Source organism: Notamacropus eugenii, chromosome 5, assembly GCF_028372415.1.
Source record: "Notamacropus eugenii isolate mMacEug1 chromosome 5, mMacEug1.pri_v2, whole genome shotgun sequence".
Lineage (NCBI taxonomy): Eukaryota > Metazoa > Chordata > Mammalia > Diprotodontia > Macropodidae > Notamacropus > Notamacropus eugenii.
In genome coordinates, this window is record NC_092876.1 from 92448641 (window position 1) to 92460691 (window position 12051).

Consider the following 12051-nt stretch of genomic DNA (forward strand, 5'->3'; position numbering starts at 1 on the left):
AAGTAAATAAAGGTTATAAGAAAAGGAGATAAGGTAGAAGAATATTCCAGGCACAAGAAAGGCATGTACAGATTCATATAGATAGGAGATGTTATGTCATCTCTCTCTGAAATATCAACTCTGCCAGTTCAACTGTTACACAAAGATGTGTGTGTGTGTGTGTGTGTGTGTGTGTGTGTGTGTGTGTGTGTGTACTAGGGGGTGAAATTATAATGTGAAAATTATGTGGAAATATAGATTGGATCGATATTGTGAAGGAGATTAAATGCCAAATAGCCTACAAGTTCTGTGGATCCTGATCTGGGCACAGAGCACATTAATCATTAAAATGAATAGGAAATAAATTTAAGGATGGTGCTGGTCTTCCATCTGTGCAGTTACCAAAGAATGAAAAATTGAAGATGATGTAAGACAAGTCCTGGAGGAAAAGATATCATCTTTAATATCCAGTGTCCTCCATAAATCAGGATATTTAAGAGCCTGAGATGCTTATAGGAGGTGACATAACAATCAAGGCCATAGTCACAATGATTTTAAATCAAAGGCTGACCAGAGCTCTCTATGGCTGACTCAATATCACTACTATCACAGTACCAAGATATTAAATTTCATCTCATTCAAAGAGAGGGAAATATACTTTGAAGCCTGAATCATCCAGATATTCCCATTTTCTCTCTGGTCAGCCTTTGATTTAAAATCATTGTGACTATGGCCTTGATTGTTATGTCAGACATACTCTAGAAACTATGGGTAAGGGATTCCTCAATCTAAAAAGAATGCACTTCATTTGCCCCACTCTGTGGTCCTAAGCTTAAACCTTGAAAGGTAGACTTTCATTTCCTCTTCCTTCAGTAGCAAACACAGATTTCTAGCCTGAAAGGGCTCTGGCTCTCCTTATACACATAGTTATACATAAAAAATTCCTAGTCTCTAAAGAGTTACACTATTCTCATTTCCTACTTTGTCCCAACCCACTTCAAAAATCTATTTCAGCTTTACAAGGAAGGCAGCTGCATACTCTTCAATCTTACTCTTCACCTCAGCAACTAACTATAACATTAGTGATACTTAATAGGATCTGGTGCAAGAGATAAAGATATGATAGAGTCAGTGTCTAGGGTCCCCAGCAACCCCACAGCTGATTTAGTGACATTTCCTTCAATTCTACAGGGACATGAAATGACTTCACTAACTGATCCCAAAGATAACAAGAGTTTAGTAACAACTAAAGATCATATTCAATCAGTCAACAAACATTTATTAAGCATATACTATATGCTAGATACTGTGGATAAAATAAACAAATTGAACATGATTGAATGAATTTTGTGGAGCACATGCTCCATGAGTGAGGCAATAAGAACAAATGCCAACATATACACAATAATTATGAATAGAATAAATATAAATAAATCACTTTAGAAGCAGGATCAAACATCTAGTGAGGAGGAGAAAAGAGGACCATGAGACAGAAATATCAATGGGAAAAGTGTTATGATCATCTAAGAAGGAGATAATAAGGAAAGGTGACTTTGGAGTTCATTAATGTGACTGTAGTGAATGTGGTATCCATGCCAGTCAGTTTCACTTATCTTAACTGAAGCAGAGTAACCTGGTAGAACATGTAGTTCAAGCTTTTGTTGAGTAATTGGAATATGAAAACACTGGGAAAGGCCAAAGGGGTCCCCAAAATTAAAGAAACAGGTGGAAGAGTGAAGGGTATGAATAGCAACAGATGTGAAATGCTTTATGCAAATTTAGATAAGGTCATTGTTTTATTAGTTTTCTGTTTACTTTGTTGTAAGAGACCTTTTCCAAAGCAGGAAAAATCTGTAAATTCTTGTGATGTTGTTTTAAAGTTTAGTTTTGTTTTTTAATATAAAGGACACTTGATAGAGGTCTTCAGTCAACAGCTACTAAAGATAGTTGTCTCTGATTTGCACTATCATTTCTCATGAAATGGGTAACATTTATTTTCTATTTGAAGTTTTGTGAAATGGTTTATATATACTATTTCATATAATCCTTACTGCCAACCTGAGAGGCAATGGGAAATTGTCCCATTTGAAAGATAAGAGAACTAAGCATCTGAGTTTAGTGATTTGTCCAGGGTCACACAATTAAATTCCTAAGGTAGAATGCAAACGTAGTTCTTGTTATTTAATACTGTATGCATCTTCCTTAAATGGTATCCTCATTCCCCCACCCCCACCCTCTGGCATAGTTAAGAAAGTATCCCACAAGTTTGTGAAATACTCACCTGATAGTGTCACAGTTCCTCATATGGTGAGGAAGACAGATCTGTGTATTTGAGGCTTCCAAAGAAATACTGTGCTATGGACATACTAGCAACTCCTAGAAGGATCAAAGCATCCTATCACAGTCTTAATGGCCCATAAGTACATAATTTACTTTCGAGTGACCTTAATTTCATATATCATCATGTTCAACATGCACTGTTATTTTCATATTTTTGCTTCTTCAGAGAAGTATGAAGGGAAAAAAACAACAACTTTATACATGAAGTATCATGACAGTTAGAATCCAAGGAGGATAAGGCTTAGATTTAAACATTATTCTCCCCCAGGGTGTGTGGAACAATGACAAGAAAGAGAAAATATCCCCACTTGTCATTCTTTTCATGTTGAATTGGATCGTCACCACATTAAAGAGAGGAGGTCTTGTGATTTCATCTGTCACACTGGCATACTAGTCATCTGGGAGAAATGGTACACAAGAACATAATATTAAATTCCCATTTTTTGTCAGTCCACCAGTAATTCTATTACATTTTGTTTGAGTTTCTTTGATGCCAATATACAGAGAATTCAAAGGATATGTCAGAGTTCCTACAATCATTTATGATCCTAATTTGACTATAGTACTGGTGGAAAGGAAGTCCACTTGATTAAAGGACTGAATCTTTTCTAAGAGAATATCACCACTCCCATGACTTGTACAACATCTTTCAAGGATTTTTTTATCTGTTCCCATTTTACAAACTGCCATCTACACCTCAGATCATGAGGTATTTTTTTTAATGGAGATAAATTCTAATGGAAATAAATTTTAATGGAGATAAATAATTATTTATGTGTGTGTGTGTGTGTGTGTGTGTGTGTGTGTGTGTGTGTAATACCATAAATCTACAAGATTCAGAGCCAGGAGATGGCAGAGATCAATGGGGTGAAAATAAATGGAGGTAGAACCCAGAATGATTCTTTCATCTGAGTATATCCATGAGATCCTTGGCAGAAAGAGAATCTAGATGATCTTCACAAGCATGTCACATGGTGCGGAGTAGGATTACTCAAACAGTCTGTGTCTGTGTGGTGGATGCTTTTGGCCATCTGGATAAGACTATGAACCTTGGGGAGAGATAACTAAAGAGACCAATGTGGATACAAAGGGAACTCACCAACTATCTCAGATTTAAAAATAAAAGACTTGCATAGAAGATCAAAGTTAAGAACAGGTAACAAAATAAATACATAAGGGTAAGAAAGATTTATTAGAATATTGTCGAGTATCAAATAGCAGGATGAGCTAAAGTTGACGATGATTGCTGAAAATAAAAACAAGTCATTACTCCTTTAGCTACATTGAGGAAAAAAAGAAGAACAAAGAAAAGATAGTTGCTGCTGCTTGTGATAGAATGATTACATGAATCAATAAATTAGTCAACATGTACAAAGCACCTTTTGTGTTCCAACCACTGTGAGGAGAGTTAGGGATAAAGAGATAAAAATATAGTGGTCCCTAACCTTAAGGCAGCAGCATTCTGTAGGAAACACAACATGACCATATACAGGTATACTATAAATAAATTCAAATTACAAAATGCAAAATAGCACAATTTTTTAGGCAAGGGAGTAATAACTGGAAAGATCAGGCAAGGTCTCCTATTGGAGATCTTGTTCAGTTTAGGAAGGGAGTGAATTGTAAACAAGTTGTATAGCTTATTCAGAGGCATGGAGATGGGTATTAAAAATGTTATGTGTGAAGAAGAATGAAGTCTGGCAGACTGGATTGTGTGTAAAGGAGATTTGCAAGCCTAAAATTTAGAATGTAGCCAGAGTGGGAAGAACTCTAAATGCTAAATGTAAGCATTTGTATTTCGTCCTACAGATAATGAGGAGACATTAGTGACTGAGTAGGGAAATGACATCTGACATTTTAGTAAAATCATTTTGGAGGATGTGTGAAGAATGAGTTGGAAAGGGGCAAACTTGAGGGAAGGAGAGAAATTAGGAGGTATTGCCATCATATGCAGAAGAGCTAATTAGACCTTAATCTGGCATGGAGGCTTGATATTCATAGAGAACAGGATAAATATGAGAAATGCTGTGAAGGTAAAATTGGAAAGTGATTAGATATGAGATGAAGGAGAATGACATTTTGAGAATGAGTTCAAGGTCTGAACCTGTATTATTAGAAGGAAGATAGTTCTCTTGACCAAAAGAGCAAAAACTGAAAGAGGGGTGGGTTTGAACAGGTTGAGATTAAAATGGTTATGGGATATCCAGTTAAAAATACCTTACAGGGAGTTGCTAGTGTTATACTGGACCTGAGGAGAGAGATTGGGGGATGAATGTGTACACCTGAAATCAATTCCCCTAAAGAAAATAATTAAAAATGGTTTCCTAATGAATAACAGAGAGTATGCACTGGGATAAACATTCTGCCAGCCATTGTTTTCTAGTCTTCATTTCTTCTTTTTTCTTTTTTTTCTTCCTTCCCTCTTTCCTTCCTTCTTTTTTTCCTCCATTCCTGCTACCTTTCCTCCTTTCATCCTTCCTTCCCCTTCTCTCTCTCTCTCTCTCTGTCTCTCCTCCTGTGTCTCCCTTCCTTTTCTTGTCTGTCTGTTTGTTTCTTGTCATACATCCCATGAATTTGATTAATTCAAGAAAATGAGGAAGACAATAAGATGACAAGTACATTAGTAAGTACTATGACAGTGGGACCTGCAACGTGTTGTATGTTTTATCATGCAAAAAAGACATACCAAGGTTTCTGCCCTCAGCCTAGTACTATTCAATATTTTCATTAATGACTTGGAGAAAGGCACACATGGCAGTTTCTCAAATTGGTGTGGTACATAAACCTGAGTGGAGGTATCTGATTATTGGATAACATTAATCAGGAACTCAAAAGCCTAGACAAAGTGTTAAATCTAATAACATACAATTGAATAGGGAAAAGTGTAAAGTCTAATAGCCTAAGATATGAAGTGAAGGATATGAAGTAAAGGACATGGAAATTGGTAAATTTAATGCTTTTCCCATTTTATGAAATACTATAGCCATTTTATCCTTGTCATTTTAATGGTGTTCATTAATAAAGCAAATAATATATTTAATAAAAAGTATATGTTGTGTTGTTGTCTCTAATGGGATTTATCCATGGTTTTCTATGACTTCTGTTTTGGATATACTTCAGGTTCAGATTGCCTTTGAGCTCTGAAAACACAAAAATAATTTTCTGAGAAGAGAAAGCAGCATTATGATGATCCTGGTCAATGCCTCCCAATTTTCACCATCCACATTCTTCCTAATGGGCATCCCTGGCCTGGAGCACCTGCATACTTGGATAGGGATTCCTTTCTGCTCCATGTATATAGTGGCTGTAATTGGAAATGTGACCATCTTGGCTGTGGTTCAAGCAGAGCAAAGCCTACATGAGCCCATGTTTCTTTTCCTGTGCATGCTTTCTGTCACTGACCTGGTGCTGTCAACCTCCACAATGCCCCGCATGCTCTGTCTCTTCTGGTTTGGTTCCCATGAAATTGCTTTTGATGCCTGCCTAGCTCAGATGTTCTTCATCCATAGTTTCACAGCCATGGAATCTGGCTTCTTCTTAGCAATGGCCTTTGACCGTTACGTGGCCATTTGCAACCCACTGCACCATACAACTGTCCTTACCCACATCCGCATTGCCAAGATAGGCGTTGCCATGGTACTTCGAGGTGTGGTTTTTTTCTTCCCACATCCTATTCTGCTTAAGCAACTGCCCTACTGTCAGACTCGAATAATAGCACATACCTACTGTGAGTTCATGGCCTTGGTCAAACTTGCATGTGCAGATGCCGGTGCTGCCAAGGGCTACAGCATCACCATGGCTGGTGTCTTTGGCTGCTGTGATGCCTCCTTTATTGCCATCTCCTATATCCTCATTCTTCGTGCCGTTTTCCATCTCCCATCCCATGAGGCCAGACTTAAAGCCTTGGGCACATGTGGCTCCCATGTTTGTATCATCCTTGTCTTCTACTCTACAGCTGGTTTCACATTCCTAACTCATCGCTTTGGCTTCAACGTGCCCCCTCATGTCCACATTTGTATTGCTAATATGTACTTGCTAGTGCCTCCCTTCCTTAACCCCATTGTTTATGGAGTCAGGACTAAAAAGATAAGGGATTATGTTCTAGGGGCATTGAGGATAAAGGTTGTCTGAGTATGATTTCAGAAATATCAGAGATAACAATAGAAACACCTTAACCCTAGAGCTGAGATAAAGAAAGGAACCCATGTTCTTCTCACTCATGGTGAACTTTGCCAGTGAGTCCCGCTCTTTCATGACAAGTTGGATAATGTAAAAAAGGGAGCTATGCTGTATAATCATTTTTATACATCTGAGTTTTAAATCTTCCCTAAGGAAAACTTGGATTCGTTTTCCTAGTGAAATACAGCACAGGTGAAATATTTCCCTGTCTTCCTGCTTCCCTTTTCCCCTGTATAAAGCATATCTGATAATCAGGGAACAGTTGAGAGAAGAAAATGAAGCTGAAGGTGCGCCCCAATCTCTTCACTGAGAATTGGGTGCTAGAAACGTGAACTGTGCGAATCTGATGCCAAGGAAGTTGCAAATAAGGATAGAGGTGGAGTCCTTGCCCTCTTTGATCACATTTTCTAAGGCATGTGAGAAGTCAATAAGAAGAGATACAAAAATACACAAAGAAGTTTTTGTATTAAGTTGTGATGGATTATGAATGAGTCAAGTACACAAATACATATATAAAAACATGTAAATAAAAATACCCACATATTTGGTTGGGCATGTTTGTTCTCTTGAGTGCAAGTGCACACACATACACACACACACACACACACACACACTGTATTGCCCAACTGGGTAGTTCCAGTTGTGTCCCCAGTGGGGTAGCTCATATTACTTACAGGGTTATTGTTTGTCCTTCTGTTCTCAAGGAGGACCATGACATCATAGAAGTAATGCCATGACATGCAAGTGAATTGGTTGTAAGAGAGAGAGATGAGCAAAGTCACCAGTGTCACTTTTTCCTCCAGAGTCATGTGGGTCCACTGACCAGAAACACATCAGGATGACTGGAGATGGTCCAGATGCAGTAGAAGACCTTAGTCTTTTAAAGTTAAGGTCTTTAGCAAGTCTCAGTTTGACTGAGGCAACTCCCATTCAGTAACTAAGGCTAGGATCACACATGTGCATGCAAACACACACACACACACACACACACACACACACAATGTTCTCCTCCCAGGGTTAATAACTCTGCGAGTGCTAAAGAATAGCTTCCTGACAATGATAAAAGTGAAGGAAGGATAAACTGATCATGTTGATGATAGTGTTAACGGTGATGTTGCTGATGACAGCAATTATGGAAATAACAGTGATGAAATTATGATATATGTGTCACCGCTAATGTATGATAGGGTGAAGAAGAATAGGATATTGGTATTAATGTCTGATAGATCATGTTTTTGATGTTTATAGCGTTTTGATGTTTATATTTATACTCTCAATGGTGTCAGTAACAATCATAGTGTTTGTGAGGTGATGCCTCTTTCATCTACATATCCCTCTCCCTGATCTATCTTTTATTATCTTACTTTTTAATAATTAATTAAATCAGTCATTGTCATGGAACTTATAAGTTATTTAATACCAATTCAATTAAACTAAAGCATTGATATGTAAGGCTTACATTTCCTTATTATTTATGTAACTCTTGTGCTTCTTGTATGACCTTTCCATACAAATACCTAGCTCATCATAGGAGATGCCTGAAAATGTTGAATGAACCTGTTAGGTGCTGTATAATGTTTTACCCAATGCAACTGAATGATAATAATGATACATATCATAAATATATACACCAATTGAAGGTTTGCAAAGCATTTTACATAAATGATCTCATTTAACTGAGCTTTCATAATTGAAGCTTGTTGACAAGGATGGGGAGGAGTAGAAGAAATAGATGAGCAAGGTAAAGTTAAGATCACTTATCTCTATCTCACTTGACTGAGATATTGTCCTCAGAGCTCTTTACATATTTTCATAAAGACAAAGAGTACAGGAGTAATTTCCTTTAAGACACAGTCCTAGAGAAGTGAGCAGGCAAGACACAAATAGACTTACCTGAAGTCTGATTAGCAGAGAAAAAAAGAAATATGAAAGAAAAAGCTTAAAAACATGTCTAAACATTGAATTTGTATTAAAGACTTCCATGGAGATAGCAGCTTCAGGAAGCTTCAATTTCCAATAGATATGAACAGAAATATGTACAAATAAATATAGTATCATATTGAAAGAAAAAGCAGGTGACATCCCAGAAAAAATAAGGTAAGCAAAATTTTCCATGTCTTATATTTTCTATTTTCTAATGTAGCATGATATTTTATTATATTCTTACCCCTCTGATTGAAGGGCCAAAGGGAAGAATACCAAATTCCTCACAATGCCTTACTTTAAAGAGAGAAGAAACTGCACTTTGGTTCACTCCACTCTGCATTTGCTGCTCTGTTTGGATTCAGCTACATAGAACAAGATGCCTCCATGCTGGGTACTCCCTGATCTCACCATCCCCCATTTTTTACTTTCCTTTTGTGTTATTCTATACCCCCCATTAAAATATTATTTATTTTTAAGATTCTTTTTTTTTTTAATTTGGAGTCCCAAATTTGTTCCCTTTCTCCAACCCGTTACTCACCCATTGAGAAAGACAAGCAATATCAGTTATAGATATGAAATCATGCAAAACTTATTTGCACATTAACTGTGTTGCAAAAAAAAAAAAAAAAGAAAAAAAGTGAAAAGTTATACTGAGATTTGTGCTCAGAGCTCATCAGTTCTTTTCCCTGGTGGTAGCTAACATTTTTCATCATTAGTTCTTCAGAACTGTCTTGGATCATTGTATCACTGATCACAGCTGCTAAGTCTTTCAGAATTGATCATTGTTACAACATAGCTATTTTGTGTACCATTTAGAAGCTGCTAAATCAAATGTGATCCTATATCTCCATGATAGTTGAATTGATTCTTTTTGGCTTCTTGTAATATTTTCTCCTTGACCTAGGAATACTGGAAGTTGTCTATATATTCCTGGGTCTTTTCATTTTGAAATCTCTTTTAGCAGATGATCAGTCTATTCTTTAGTGTATCCTGTTGTTCTAAGATACCAGGGAAATGTTCCTTTATGGTTTCTTTAAATATGAGGCTTATGCTCTTTTTTTTTTTTTTTTGATCATTGCTTTTAGGTAGTAAAATAATTTTTAAATCTTCTCTCCTTGATCTATTTTCCAATTTAGTTCTTTTTCCAATGAGATGTTATATTTTCTTCTATTCTTTTTTCATTCCTTTGACTTTCTATTGTTGTTCCTTGGTTTCTTGTGAAGTCATTCACTTCCATGTGTCCAATTTTAATTTCTGAGAATTATTTTCTTCAGTAAGCTTTTGTACTTCTTTTTCCATTGGTCAATTCTGCTTTTTTAGGAATCTTTTTCTTCAGCAATATTTTCATATCTCTTTACCATGCTGCTAATTATCTTCTTAATTTTCTCATTTTTCTCCCCAATTTTTCCTCTACCATTCTTACTACTTAACTTAGTTCTTCCAGGAATTCTTGTTCAGCTTGTGTCCAATTTGCATTTCCCCCCTTGACATTTTGTTTTGGCTGCTTTCATGTTTTTGTCTTCTGAGTTTCTGTCTAGATCTTCCCTGTCATCATAGCTTTTTATGGTCTGGCTTTCGTTTTGTTTTTGATTTTACTTATTTTACCTATTTGTTGACATTGAACTTTATGTTAAAGTCAGGCTTTGTTTACCCTGGGGAGAAAGTGGTCACTGTCTCAAGAGTCACACTTTTTTGTGCTGTTGTTTTCAGTGCTAGTTCTGGGGGTCCTTAAATTTTCATCGTTTCCAAGATATTTTGATCTGGGGAAAGGTGTGGTCACTTTTCTCTTGGTCTACACTATGGTCTTTACTCAGTAAGACTTCCTGCTCCCCTGAAGTCACAATTACTATTACTCCTTTTAGTCCTTGAATTGTGATTAGTGCTCCTCTCTGTCATGGAACTAGGAAGAGAAACTGTACCTGCATCTGTTACAGTTACCTCTGAAACCCATTGCTAATGTTGCCACCATGTGTACAGACCCCTCATTTCAACTTCCTAATTTATCTAGGGTAGGAAAAATGTCTTACCCTTATCTTTTGTTGGCTGCATCACCCTAGAATTTCATTTGAAGGAGTTTTAAAGTGTTTTTTTGGTGGGGTATTTGGAGAGAGTTCAGCTGAGATGCTGCCTTTATTCTACCTGCTCCATTAGATTGTAAACTCCTTAAGAAAAGAAACTGCCTTCTTTTTAATATTAAGTGTATCCACTGTACTTAGCTCAGTGTCTGACATAAAATAGATACTTAATATATTATTATTATTGAGCTGAATTGGCTCTTCATATACCACAATTTGTTAAGTCATTCACCTAACAACTGATGAGTAGCCATTTAGGTTTCAGTTCTTTGGTAATTGAAAAAAAAAATGCCACTGCCAATATTCTTTTACTTTCTTTCTATTCTTTCTGTCCTTTTAGATATATGCTTAATCATAAAAATAAAGTGAAACTCAGCAATACTGCTACTAGGTCTATTTCCCAATATGATTAGGTAAAAAGGAAAAGAATCTATATGTTCTAAAATGTTTATAGCAGCTCTTTTTGTGTTGGCAAAGAAGTAGAAATTGTGAGGATACCTATCATTTGGGGAATGGCTGAAAGAGTTGTGATAAATTATTGTTGTGCTATAAAAAATGATGAACTTGATGATCTTATAAAAACATGGATTGACTTGCATGAAATAATGGACTGAAATGAACATAAAGACAATATTATATAAAGTAACAGCATTACTGTTTTAAGAACAACTTTGAGTGAATTATTCAAGTTGATTACTATAAATACCCAAATTAACTACAGATGACATATAAAGGAAGATACCATTTGCATTTAGAGGAAGACATGATAAATAGGAAATTGTTATAGAATACACACACATATATATATACACACGTGTGTGTACGTATATACATATACGTATTTGTGACTAATAGTATCCATCTTTAAGGTAGGGGGAGGGAGGGAAGGGGAAAAATAAATTTTCACGATAACTTTATTATATATTTAAAATGTACAGCAAGTTGTACATCATAGATTTGCAGTTATATGTGCAATCTTTTTATTACTGTTGTACTGTTATGTTATGAAAATGCTTGCTTTATTCCATAATTTTAAAAAATTTTCATATATAATATGTATATTACATGTAACATATATTAACATATAACATACATAGAAATAATACATATAAATTTATATATACACCTCCATATATGTATATATCATATATGTGTGTATTTTAAATTGAGCAGAAGTTAACATTTTCTTATAAAAAAAGTCTATCGCTCTATGAATTTAAACGCTTGTTTATGATTACTTTTTATAATAAGAAAATGTATTTTTTTTATGGTATCTTCCTTTATATGTCATCTGTAGTTAATTTGGGTATTTATAGTATTTTATAGTATTTTTTTTTTTTTTGAAAAGGAAAAGCATGAGGAAAGTCCAGGATGATTCTGATATCTCTAGCAATAAAGTACCTGGAATAAAACACAAATAAAAAATGCCACAGTAGTTCACTGTCAACACAAAGAGCAAAGGACCTTAATTTCGGCAAAGAATTAAAGGGGGATTTTCTAGCACTCTGCGCTATGGTTTATACCAGCGACAAGTAATATCATTTTTTTCAAC

General features: G+C 35.7%; 2 protein-coding genes and 1 pseudogene across 2 annotated transcripts in view; 2 read left to right on the forward strand and 1 right to left on the reverse strand.

Moving 5' to 3' along the window:
* LOC140504842 (olfactory receptor 52E4-like) overlaps positions 1–12051 on the reverse strand; it is a 53803-nt gene that overhangs the window by 41318 nt on the left and 434 nt on the right. The window lies entirely within an intron of this gene.
* Positions 5503–6450, forward strand: LOC140508768 (olfactory receptor 52J3-like). The gene has a single exon (XM_072616642.1). The coding sequence runs from the start codon at positions 5503–5505 to the stop codon at positions 6448–6450; it is 948 nt and encodes a 315-aa protein (XP_072472743.1).
* The window catches only part of LOC140507598 (zinc finger protein 511-like), a 71720-nt pseudogene continuing 71680 nt past the window's right edge, over positions 12012–12051 (forward strand).

Excerpts from the sequence above, each read along its gene's own strand:
- LOC140508768 (XM_072616642.1), top strand. The coding sequence starts at position 5,503 with ATGATGATCCTGGTCAATGCCTCCCAATTTTCACCATCCACATTCTTC.